This window comes from Pyrgilauda ruficollis, unplaced genomic scaffold, assembly GCF_017590135.1.
Source record: "Pyrgilauda ruficollis isolate IOZ18807 unplaced genomic scaffold, ASM1759013v1 scaffold2, whole genome shotgun sequence".
NCBI classification, from domain to species: domain Eukaryota; kingdom Metazoa; phylum Chordata; class Aves; order Passeriformes; family Passeridae; genus Pyrgilauda; species Pyrgilauda ruficollis.
The window spans coordinates 20,404,421-20,416,674 of record NW_024519206.1 but is presented as its reverse complement, the minus strand read 5'-3'; the positions used below and the strand labels follow the sequence as shown (position 1 = coordinate 20,416,674).

At 37.0% G+C, this 12,254-nt stretch overlaps 1 protein-coding gene across 1 annotated transcript in view; it reads left to right on the top strand.

The window, feature by feature from the left end:
* Nucleotides 1–8,497, top strand: part of TOPAZ1 (testis and ovary specific PAZ domain containing 1) — a 36,362-nt gene extending 27,865 nt beyond the window's left edge. The window contains exons 15-20 of the mRNA XM_041466708.1: nt 964–1,064; nt 4,001–4,166; nt 4,989–5,153; nt 6,179–6,382; nt 7,454–7,637; nt 8,287–8,497. Of these exons, the coding sequence (XP_041322642.1) occupies nt 964–1,064; nt 4,001–4,166; nt 4,989–5,153; nt 6,179–6,382; nt 7,454–7,637; nt 8,287–8,497 (1,031 nt within the window). The remainder of the gene's footprint in view (nt 1–963; nt 1,065–4,000; nt 4,167–4,988; nt 5,154–6,178; nt 6,383–7,453; nt 7,638–8,286) is intronic.
* The last annotated feature ends 3,757 nt before the right edge of the window (nt 8,498–12,254 follow it).

Here is a 12,254-nt window from a genome sequence, read left to right as displayed (position 1 = left end):
AGAACCCAATGTTTTAATAGTTCTGGCAGGTTTTCTTGCCTCTCCTTCCCATGCCCCTTCATTTGCATATCTGTGTCATCCTTCCTAATGAGTTTGCAGATTACTGAGGCTTGGTGAAGTGTCAGTGGAATATTAAATTGTTTTGCAAAGGATTCCTTAGATATTTTTCAACCTGTATTATCTACCAAAACATAATGAGTATTTATTCCAGATATGTGACGTGTCCTTTCTGACCACACACTTTCATATCATAAAAAGCTTCCAATTGTTTCACAGGGAGAAGATTTTGTTGGAGCTTGGAACTTAGTCTATCTTTCCTAAAGCAGTGGTCTCCCAACTGATAGGCATCTCCATCAGTAAAGATTTTTGAGCAGTGACCCACAATTTATTTATTTATGTGTTATATACATGTGCTACTACACCAATATATTAAATTCTCTATAAACCGTACACAAAAACAGGAATTACAAATACGAGATAAATATTAAACAAACACTGTTTTTTAAAGTATTTTACTTATTTTTATTTTCTAATAGTACAAATAAATATTTCCTTCACACAGCTGAATGGATTGTTATACTCACACCCTACTTTAGACCACTGCTCAAAAATTCTAACAATTCCAAAGAGGTTGTAATTACGCTGTTCTGCAATTACCAGAATTTCTTTGTGGTGCTAGAAAATGTAAAGCTTACTTTACAAATAATGATGTTACTAAATTATGCCATTACATGTCCAAGCATTTTATGGATGACTTAGACCAATATGAAATATTGTCTGAATAAACTATAGTTATTTACCCTACTTCTGATGTTAAGACTTAGGAAGTTGCTGCTTTCAATGGCAAATATTTCAGAAAATGTATTTTCACAATTGCTGTGTTTTTGAAATGTGTGATTTCTTTAAAACTGCATTTACATATTAAATAAATAAACAAATAAACCTTATTCTTTTTCTTTCCAGTAATGAAAAATTCACAGCATAACAAAGCAGACAGACTTTTCATTGGAAGGACTGGGATAAGCGTAATGTATTCATATCACAAATTACTGCAGTGGATAAAGGTATGCAGTGCTACAGGAACCTGACTGGAAGAAAAAGAGAAAAAGAATTAGTAATTTCTCTTCTGGATATTAAACTCTAGTTCCTCTAGTGGAATGACTGGGTGTGCTACCTGCCTCCCTGCCATCTTAGTACTTCCTAACTCTCCAGCTGGACCAAAGCATTTTATTGTGCCTTTCTGAGCAGTAGTCTTCTAAGAAGCCTATCATAACCTGGTCTTACAACATAGAAAATGATTGCTTGTGTTCATTTTGTGATTTTTCTGAGCTGATGTTGAATCTGAACTGAGGCAGATTTTCCTGAGATTCTGGGGTGAGGTGCTGATGGGATTATTTCCCAGAAACATTACTTTCTTCTGCCTGGCAGTCATGTTGCATTCTGAGACCTCCCAACTGAAGTGATATTTAGAGAAGTTTGGGCAATTTCCTGCATGGTGCTTCTGCCTCTGACCTCAAATAGAATGGATAAGGCCAGGAACACAGAAAAGCAGTATAGCACATCTGCAGTCGGTGAACTGCCTGTTCCCCAGAACTCTCGAAGTGCTTTTCTTCCACTGAATCTAGGTTTCTAAGTTCTGTGAATCTTGTAAAACTCTGATGTTACAGAGAAATACCTTTACAATCATATCTTTGCTATCAAACATTACACAGGGCCGAGACTAAGAGACTAGACTTTTGACTGGGTGTTTTGCATTCCTTACACCTCAGGTAATATTGGTCATAATTTCACTGCAGTAAGATCCATTTCAGTGTTAAATTTCTTTTTAAATGTCTTTCTCTTCCTGGAAGGAACCGTGCAAACTTGATCTCTTATAGAAAACAACATGAAAAGTGATAGCATAAGAAGTAATATAAACACCCAGTGATTTTAGACTGTGTTTTGGTCAGTGATCCCATTCTGAACTTGGGTCTGATCCCTTCAGCTAATAATTATGCTGTACTGGGATGTTAGTCATTCCCTACAAGATGATTCCTAGCATGCATTTTTATGAACAGAAGGAAATGCTCTCAATCCCCTTTTGTCTCTTGAAGTTTTGGGTTGGCTTTTCTTTGAGAATTACCATCAGGAAACCCTTTCTGGTTTGCACTGAGGAATTAAATTGCCTTTTGTATGGTTGTCTCTAGGGGATGACCTTCAGGAATTCTGTTACGTAAAAAACCTGTGCACAGCTCAGTCTGTTTCCACGGTCAAGCGAAGTCCCAGGAGATATATGGTAGAGGTGCTTAGTCTAGAGACAGGATACCTGTTCTGATGAACCAGTAATTTTGCAGTATTGGCTTCATGAGTTGAATGGTCTTCAGCAGGTCACTTTCAAGCTGCAGCACAGTGTGGTACTGTTTAAAGGGAAGGAGAGAGGGTCTTTGCACTTGAGTAATACTGCTCAACTCTGGGCATTTTTGTTCCACAAAACTTAGCAGTTAGAACAGTTAAGATACTCCTGACCACAGAAGAGAGAATCTAAATTCTTGGCATTGAGGAGTGGTAGTGCTCACATGCCCACTGAAGAGTCTAGTTTGGCTTGGGTTTTGGCTGTCTTCTTCAGCATATAGTGTTTGTGTGCCTTCAGACATTTTAGCTGTTTTCCAATCCATTTTAACCGAGAGCCTTATCTTGGATTGCACAACCCCTGATATTTCAAGGAGATTCATCTTCATGTCCTAATTTCAGAGGTCCAAGATGTGAGAAGCACATGTAGTGTTAATCTTGTACAACGTGAGTTACTAAAAGGAGATGCTTCTTACAATACCATGATTTCTTTTATGCCTAGAGCAAAAGATCTTTATTTATTTGAGTGTTGTGTTAGGTATCAAACCTACTTCTCAAGAGATTACTGGCGAAGATCCTCAAACAGCTTTGTAGACAACCTGTGCTGACCATATTAGAGTGTGAATGAGGCTCTGCTCTGAATGATTTTTATCAGAACTGGCAGATCCCAAATTTATCTCTGCTTCAGGAAGCTGTCATTCTTACCTCTCTCTACCTGTTTCACTGCATTATATATATCAGATAAATCCCTAATCCTGGGCTGATGGGCTAGTATCTACTTGCCCAAAAGGTAGTCCAGAAAGTAAGATAGTAATGAATTTCCTCTTCCATCTCTGCCCAAATTAATTTTGGCTTTAGAACATGCCCTGTGCTTTATGAATATGTTGGACTACTTGAAACTCTAAATGTGGTTTTCATATAATTTTTCCTTCAAGAACATCAAACCCCTTTATTGCAGGGCTTTGGTGGCTCTTGGGGGTAAAATATGTATGCTGCTGGTCCTGAAGAGAATTTCTTGGTAAGAGGTAAAGAAAGTTCATAAAACAGATGTAACAGCCAAAAAGTTGTTAAGATGAAGTTTCTGTAGAAAACCAGTCTAAATACCAATCTGGAATCTGATGATAAAGTTGTTGGTTGTTACAATGTTGGCCAGACAGACCCAACTTCTTCCTGTTTTTTGTCCTGCTGCTTACAATCATCAGTTTTCTTTGACTTATGCTGGAGTAATTATTTCAGTTTAACAATTACGTCTCTGCTGCAAAATGAAAATTCTCTGTATTGATCTTTTAGAATGTTGTAGATTGTGTAGTACTGAATGAAATCCAAATTTAAAATATTAATAAACCAAAGTAATCACATACAAATGAATTACAAAGTATATTAAAAATACTGTATTGAGCATTATGTAGTAGAAATAATGTTATGGGCAATAGTGTGTTGGGAACTCTTCGACAATAGATTGGTAGAGGTTTTTTGTCTACATGGTAAAAAACTCTTCATTTGAAATTCTACTGGACTTCACCCCTGACTCAGTTTGGAGCAGATAACAGCATCGATACATATAAATCTGTCACCAAATTAAATCTGTTCTATTTTATGTAATTATACTCTGTGTTCACTGATACCATTGCTTTCTCTGACCTTCCCTCTTTCCCTCTCCCTCTTATACCAGGGAAGGAAGGTTTTGGATAAACTGCATGAGCTACAGATAGATTTTACACTATTGAAAGGACTTGTAGGTACAGGGAGATCAGCATCCAGATGTCAGATTGTTAATAAAGCCACAGAAATCTTTCTTTATTCTGGAAATTTGGATGCAGCAACAAGGGTATTGAGAGGTAAGCCTGTCTTAAAATTTTGACTTAAATTTGAACAGTTCACTTCTATGACAGATTTCAGATAAAAGTTACAAGCTGGTGTGTGTTACTAAATATAGTCAGTAATACTGAGGCAACAAAAGAAAGGTGATCATCTTACCGGTTAATATTCTTCTTTATATGTGTAAGAAATATTACAACTAATTTTTTCAGATGTTTTTACAGTATTCTACAATCAACACCATTCTACCTAAAAATCTGCCGTAATGAGGTAGGAGTGCAGCTTGGATAATGACGCTGTCCCATGCTGAGAGTGTTGTTTTCCTTCCAATCAGGGGACATTCAGTGTCAAATTTCTGGCTTGGGTCAATGCAATGTTCCTTTGCACCTCACAGTATCCTCATTTAATATAATTGCTTTAGAACAGTACCATATTTCTGCAATTATTGTGTATGGCTTTTTGGAACTCTGATGTGCTGAAAAAAGAAGAAATTCAGAAGTAAAAAGAATAGAGTGTATGCTGTAAAGTGATATTGAGGATGTACATTTGCTGTTCAGTTTTATAGCTGTACACAGATACACACATATCTATATATGCCACTGACAGTCCATTTTACTGCAGTGAAATTTCACAAAAGGGGTGATTTACAATATAACAGTTCAGAGAATCAGTCTAAGGAGTATTGGTCATGAGGAACAAATTATTAATAAGTCAAGCTGCACTTCCTGTGCAGTTCTGAAGTTTGTGTCATGATGCAGTTTACAGTACATTCTTAATGCCACAGTCTCAACAACCAGAAGTTCCAGTTCCTAGAAATAACACTGCACTGTTGTTTGCCACAGATTCAGAGTGGATCACAAATGCACCATTGTGGCCCTGTGATAAAATGGACATCCTCAACCGACATAATCTGTTATGTGCAATAGCGCACAAATACTTGAGGAAGAGTTTGTACAGGCAGGCATTTGAAGTTCTGCAGAACTTACCAGGTTTGCAGAAACATTCTGGTAAGTAAAGAAAACGATACTGTGTAAAGAGCTAAAAATTTAACAGATGATTCTGTGCTGTTCTTGTAGTGTTTTCTAGCTAAAATTTGTTGAAGTAAGATGGGAGATGGGTTTATACAAGCCTGTTTCTGTTTTCCGAAGAGTATAGTGTCAGTTAAATATGTGTTGTGCTCTGCAGCTCTTGCTGCACTTGTGCATACACACTTGGATGTGCATGCACACCCGTCCTCTTTTGCTCAGTAACTACACAGGGCAACAGGAAAGACTCATTAAATTTTTACAAATCTATATAGTGAGATAAAATAGGAATATTTTAATTTTATTTTATCTTAATTTCAGGTGAATGAGGTGGGGATTTTTTTCTTTAACTGAGTTGGCTAACTTAAGTGTCTCTTACATAGCATGTTAAGAACCAAGTGCTCTTTCAGACTTAATTTATCTGACAGATTTTGGATGAGTACTTCAGAATGAGATATGTACTTACTTAGGCTCCACTGAGGAAACCTCTGCTGATTCCTGTGTGTAGGTCTCAGTCTACTGCCACTTTTAGGTATGTTAGGAGAGATTGGTTGGAAGACCATGTACTTTAGAGAATACTGAAAGGATCTAGTTCTTTGAATTATGAGGTAAATACAACAAGGCTGCTCCGTCCTGCCAAAAATGTGACAGTTCAGAGTAAGAGTAGAAGCAGAAAACCAAGGGGGTTTTTATTGGTGGAAATCTTAAATCTGAGAGATCCGATGAAGATTATATTTATAAGCTGGAGCAAGTGAATGTATTTTTATGTGATTCTATTGGTTTTGGTAGCAAATTGTTACTTGAACCTTAACACTTGTCCTTCACAATGTGAATGAATTACTGTATGAAAAGTCTTTTGATTAACAAAGCATTCATGTTATCACAACCTTGTTCCATCTTGCTGATATGGGCAAGAGTTCTGATTTAGGTACTGATTGAGAAATGACCCTTCAACTAGATTTGCGTTTTCATTAATTCAGTAGTTAATCTTTTTAATTTCATTTCAGATACTATAGATGCTTCTCAATACAGTTGCCTTTTTAACAAGCTGATAAATGCCTGTTTTGAGAACAAGAACCTTGCGGTCTCATCTTCTGCAGTAGACTTCATGCTTTCCAAAAAAATTGCTATTGATTTTGTTTTACTTAGAGGATTAATCACAGCTTTGGGAAGAAGTTCTTTATGGTCCAACGCTAGGACCTATTACAAAAGTAAGTTGCTTCTTAAACAATATCCTACCCTAACATTCTTTAGATAATGTGCTAATAACGTTTCAGTATGAGTAAGAAGAAAAACAGTACTTTCTGTGTCACTCTCAGGAATTTATTTGTAACCAAAAATACTTATTAGGAAATGATGAGTTGAAAATAAGAATCAGTGCATACTACCTGGCACGAAATAAATGTAATTGTGATAAAATTAATTTTTTACATTCCATTCCAGAATTTCAAGTATGTGAACTCTGAAATGGTTGAAAAGTGTATCATCTTCACATTTTCATCTAGGCAAATTAGATTTCCTTGTACTTCTCTCTAGAAGTGTACCAGCATCTCTGTGGTGGTAAAATTATTAATATTTAAGATTTGAGAAGTCTGGCTAATTATTTTATCCTAATTATAAGAAAATTCATTTCAACTAAAAGCTAATAGTCTGTAATTGTTTTCGACTCCCCATTTCTGAGCTGAGATAATACTGGGTGTACCACTCTGCAGAGGGTCTCTCCATACGGTCACATTATTACTGTTACATTCTGTCTTGGAATCATTGAGGTTAGCAGACTGCTTTAAGGGACCATCCTTTCTGGGATGGATACTTGGGTTTGTTAACATTGGAATTAGATTTTTTCCTCATCTCTTTTTTTTTCCCTCTTGAAATGCTGTATATGTTGGGTTGCTGGGATCAGTTGTCAGAAGAGAGGGGAACAAAGCGAGAGATGCTGCTCAAATGTTCTCTCACTTTGACCATGATTAAGAGCTTCTGTCTGACCTGCCTACATTGTACTTGTGTTATCACAGACTTGCTGTCTCCAGATTTCTGATAGAGCTTTTTAATCATAACTGATAAAACTCATTGAAAAAAAAAAATCCCAACATTTACAACTGTGAATATTACATGTGAATGCTGTGTGCTGTGTTCTCCAATCAGGCCATTTCATAGGTGAAGTAGTAAGATCCATTAAGGCTTTGGGGTTGGGGTTTTTCCACATTTAGTCACACAGAAGAAGACAGATCTGTGTTTAGTATTGGTAATCCTAATTCCTCATTTTCTGCATTTACTCTCAGATGCTTTATCACTGGGTTGCTACCCAGAGCTGCAGGGAAATTTATATCACAAACTCGTGAAGATTCCCTCTTACCTGTCTGAAGTTGAGATGCTGTTGGCCATTGAAATATTTCTTGTTTCAAATGCCAGTGACATTCAAAGTTCCAGGACTACTACTCAGACTCTTCAAATAATACTGAAAAGGTTTGTTGTCAGATATGTACCATTTTGATTGTATTTATTCATGTGATTGTGTAAGTAATGGATCTTGTTTTCCTTATCCTTCCCAAAGAATACATCTCTTCTTTTTGTTCCTTGGATAAGTGAGAAGATTTTTATCTAGTGTTCCCATGTGTATGCTTCTGTATGTCTGTTTGTTTTCTTAAATAGTAAGTTCTGCTCTTGCAAAAACGTAGGCGTGTCACTTAGGCACAGCCTTGTTCCAAAAGTAATTGTATGCCAAAATTGAGTAAACCTTCTGGATTCAAGCATGTACATGAATTCTTGCTATATCCAGTTCATTAAATGGTTTGTATTCCTTTACTGAATCTTCCAGTCCAGAGACATTTTTTCATGAAATGTGCTGTGAATATTGCAGAGCTACTTTGCACTGGTATTAAAGCTTACTACTTTTCATTACCATTAAAGATGTTAAAAATACTCTTTCTATAACTTTTTAATTCTTCAGAACAGTAATATAATCTGTCTAGAAATTAGCATAATACTTAATCAGTGAAAAATACACTGATTATTTTAATGTTTTTGTAATTTTCCTGCCAGTACAAAGTGTTAGACAAGTGACACATAGGCCTATATGGTACCTAATTTTATATTTGTTAAAATTCCCTTACAGATCTGAAGACACAGTTCAGAATAACAATGCCTATCACGAGGCAGTGGAGAGGCTGATCCAGGCAGCTCATTTATCTGATCCAAAGCTCTTTCTTAAGCATTTGACAATGAATGTTAATATGGAAGAAGTTTACAGAGTGGAGCATTCATCTGCTCTAAAATGGCTTCAGGAGAATATGAAATGGGCTGAGAAGGTCTGGCTGTTCCAGTAGTTACTAAATAGTTTCTGCTGTGTTCAGACTGTGCCTTACTGATTTACACAAGATTTCAAACTCAAGTTGTGGTTTTACATACTGTATTGATGATACTGTAGATAGTTGCACAGAAAGAGCAATTTTTTTCCTAACCATCACACTGACTTATATAGATGTTTTGCAATGGCATCACCAGATAATGAGGAAGCTGCAGCCTCAAAACCTACATTCTCCATTCTTACAAAGAATTAGCATTTAGCTTATTTCTCCCAGGAGGTAATCATACAAGTGTAGTATAAGCATAGATAAAAGTGTAGGTAAGTGCATTGGTTGAGTGCATCTGCTGTTCTTGAGTGAGACATTTTCCATATTCATTCATTCATAGTCTGCAGTTGTAATACCTATTTCCTTTTGTCTGCCTCACAATAACTTGCGAGGTCACTCTCCCACCTGTTTGCACCTTAGATCTTAATTTCTTTGCTCCAAAAGCCCAATAAAAAGCACTGAGAATAAAGTAACTTCAAAATCACTTGAGACATGCCTGATTTAGGATACCTTTCTTCACAGAACTGAGAGCCTACACGTTGCTCACAGCTGAAGGTTTAGTTGATAATTTAATTAGATATTTAATATATTAATTAGATATTGGATATTAGATATCTAATTAAATATTAGATATTTATTTGATATAGATAATAGCTTGTGTATGGTTTCACATTTGTATATATGGATACTTCCACTGAAAAGGAAAACTTGCATTATCCCTTGATTGTGCTCTTAGAAAGAGGTAGGTTTGCCCATTTTTTAGGTTCTGCCAACTGCATGATGAGATGGAGATGGAGATTTCTAGCAAGCTTGTTTCATCATTCCTAGTTCTTCAGGATTTCTGCTTTTTTTTTTCCACTTGAAAATTCTGAATCACATTCAAAGCATGAGTTGCATAAGTCACATTCTGCAGCCTGAGTAAGAAGAACCAAATATTTCATACCAGAAAACCTCTCATGACAAAACAATACAGCCTCTGTCAAAGTTGATACTTACTGAGCTGACCACTTTTGTAGTGTTAGTTTAGATCTTCAGCACCAACCTTCACAAATTTGCCAATAATACAGCTCTTTTGGTCCTGCTCTCCATCCCCTCTAAAGCCTTTTGTTCTGAACACTTCAGCTCTTTTGGGTATAGAAGTTCATGAGTTTTTAGGCTGTTCCATCATAAGTGAGATTAAGATGGGAGCACAGGACCTCAGTGTTTGAAAAATGTCTCTCCTTTGGTGTAGCATAAGTCTATTCTCAGTTGCTGCAGCATTATTTCACATGTCCTTTGCAGCTCTAAATCATGAAAGCCATCATGACCTTAGTACTGGATGGTTGTGTGGAGAGTTTAGGTGTCAGGGGTTTTTCTCTTTGGGGGAGGTTGCCATTCCAGTCTTGCGGTTTATGCCATTGATCTGATGTCATGAATCTGATTGTCAGTTGGATTCCTGACCTCCTGAGGGCCAGGTCCTGAACTTTTTCAATGCCCCTTCTCATCCAGTCTGTTAAGGAGTTGCTACTGGAAGAGAGAGGATTGAATCTGATGACCACCAAGACTCCTGTGCCACCTGTACAGAAAAATGCTAAGATAGAGGCTCTTGTTTTTTCACAGGGTATCATTCTTCTGTAGGGATCATCTGCCTGCCTTGTAAAAAATGGTAGATGTGGTACCAGTGGTACCAGTGGTGGACCAGTGGTACCAGATGGCATTTCTGTAGGAGCCATTCACCTCAGTCTTAGAGTGCAGTTGGCACTGGTCCAAACAAACTCTGGGTTCTGCCCCTTCACATTCATGAACATGGCTCTGCCATTTGTAAGGGTATCCACCTGGTCAAATCTAACTGGATTCTGCTGATTTTGCTTCCCAGTAGCTGAAAGACTGGGTAAGAAGTAATCAGGTTTCAGGTGAGGCATCTAAATGATGCTCTTGCAGGCACTCCAGCATTAGTGTAAAGAGCAATTTTGAAAGGTTCCAGCAAACTAAAACTGGTAGTAAGAAACAAAGTCATTTTAGCTAATTACTTCTTATAAGATCCTTTGTGGCTTAATCTCCCTTGGAATTAGACAGAGGCTATCTGAACCTCAGCTAAATCCCACATTTCTGTGAGTGGTATCCGATGTGGCTAATAGTGTGTTTGACAGACACAGAAGGACAAAGTTCTCTTTGTAATCTGTATGGCTACAAAACTTGTGATGTTCTAGAGACAGTAGAATTTTTTCATCCATAAGCAGCCTTGAATTTTCACTTAGATCTTCCCCAGAACAAAACTCCAAATGTTTTCTTTTTCAGACAAAGGTTAATCATTGACCTTCAAGCTTAACTTGGAGCTGTGTAAAATATTTGCAATGTTTTGGCTCCATCTCCTGAGTATCATCTTCAGCTGATAGGATGTAATCTCAGTTATGTTTTATATTAACAAGCAAAGCAAGCTCCCCACATCATTGCTCAGAAGTTTTGTTACAACTGAGGCTTCTAGTGTTTGTGTCAATATAGTGTTTCTCTGTTTATCACCATGATAAACCAGTAGGCAATTGAAACAACTTTGCTGTTAAATCTTGTATTTCACTTTTTTGTTCTGTCTGGGTCGACGTGAAATACAATGCAAATCTCATCATTTTGATGTGTATCAGAAGGCCAGAGTAACATTCTCAGTAACATTCTCAGTATTTTGGTTAGAGAAATTCCATGGGCCAAACAGGACAAAACTCCACTGTGGAATGGAAATGAACCCGGAAAGATGGAAAAAGTATCCTGAAGGATAATGTTAAGTACAGCAGAGGCAATGCAGTTTTGCAAAGCCTACTGAGGACCACTCAGTAGACAATATCCATATTTTTGCTTTCTCCCAGTATAAGTTAAGCTGAAAGAACTTCTGTTTGACATTAAACAACATATTTGGTATCATTTTTTCATAGGAAATAAAATGTATGTTTACCTGTTTACAGAGAGAGAGAGATGGAAAAATGTGCAAATAAAACCTTCCTGTGCTGTGCTCAGTAGCTTGGAGTAGACAACACTGTGCTCCTTCAGTATGTTGCTAGATGCATGAGAAATTCCCTCTGTGAAAATCTTTCTTCAGTTTTCACTGATTACACACTATGCTCTTGGAAAAATTATTTTTGTTGGGTGTGGACAGTTTCTTATAACTAAAACAGAATAATGTGGAAGACTTACCACAGTTTTATTTCAAAATATTGATAATTTTGAGAGTTTCAAAATGCAGGACAGAGGTGAGAAGCTGGAAGTAGGACCTTGATGGTTTTATGGTGTTTTATAAAGAGCAATGGGGGAGGAAGGGGGAGCACTTTGGAGGAGTTGTTAAGTTGTTAATAAATGTTTTTTTTAATATTTATATAAAGCTTTCAAATTATCTGAGTCTGTATTGTCATTAAGTTTTTTAATTACATTCAGATTCCTGTAATGAACACTCTTAGATGCAGCAAGATAGGTAAGCAGCAAAGTAGAGGTGGAGAGTTTAATATCTTGTAGCCACTGCAAGAGCCTGGAGAATGATACGCCACATGAGGAGGTTAAGAACGTGTGAAATCAGTCAGACTATGCAGTTCTTCATCATACCAGAGCCCACAATGTAACAAATGCTCATGAATAAATTGGGCTGAAACTCCCAGCTGTGGAGATGGCCAGCTTCCAGCTTTAACTGGAAGTGGAGGCTACAGCCAGGGTTACAGGCTGTGCTCAGTTCACTGAAGAATTCAAATGGATGTTAGTAAGAGTTTCGCTT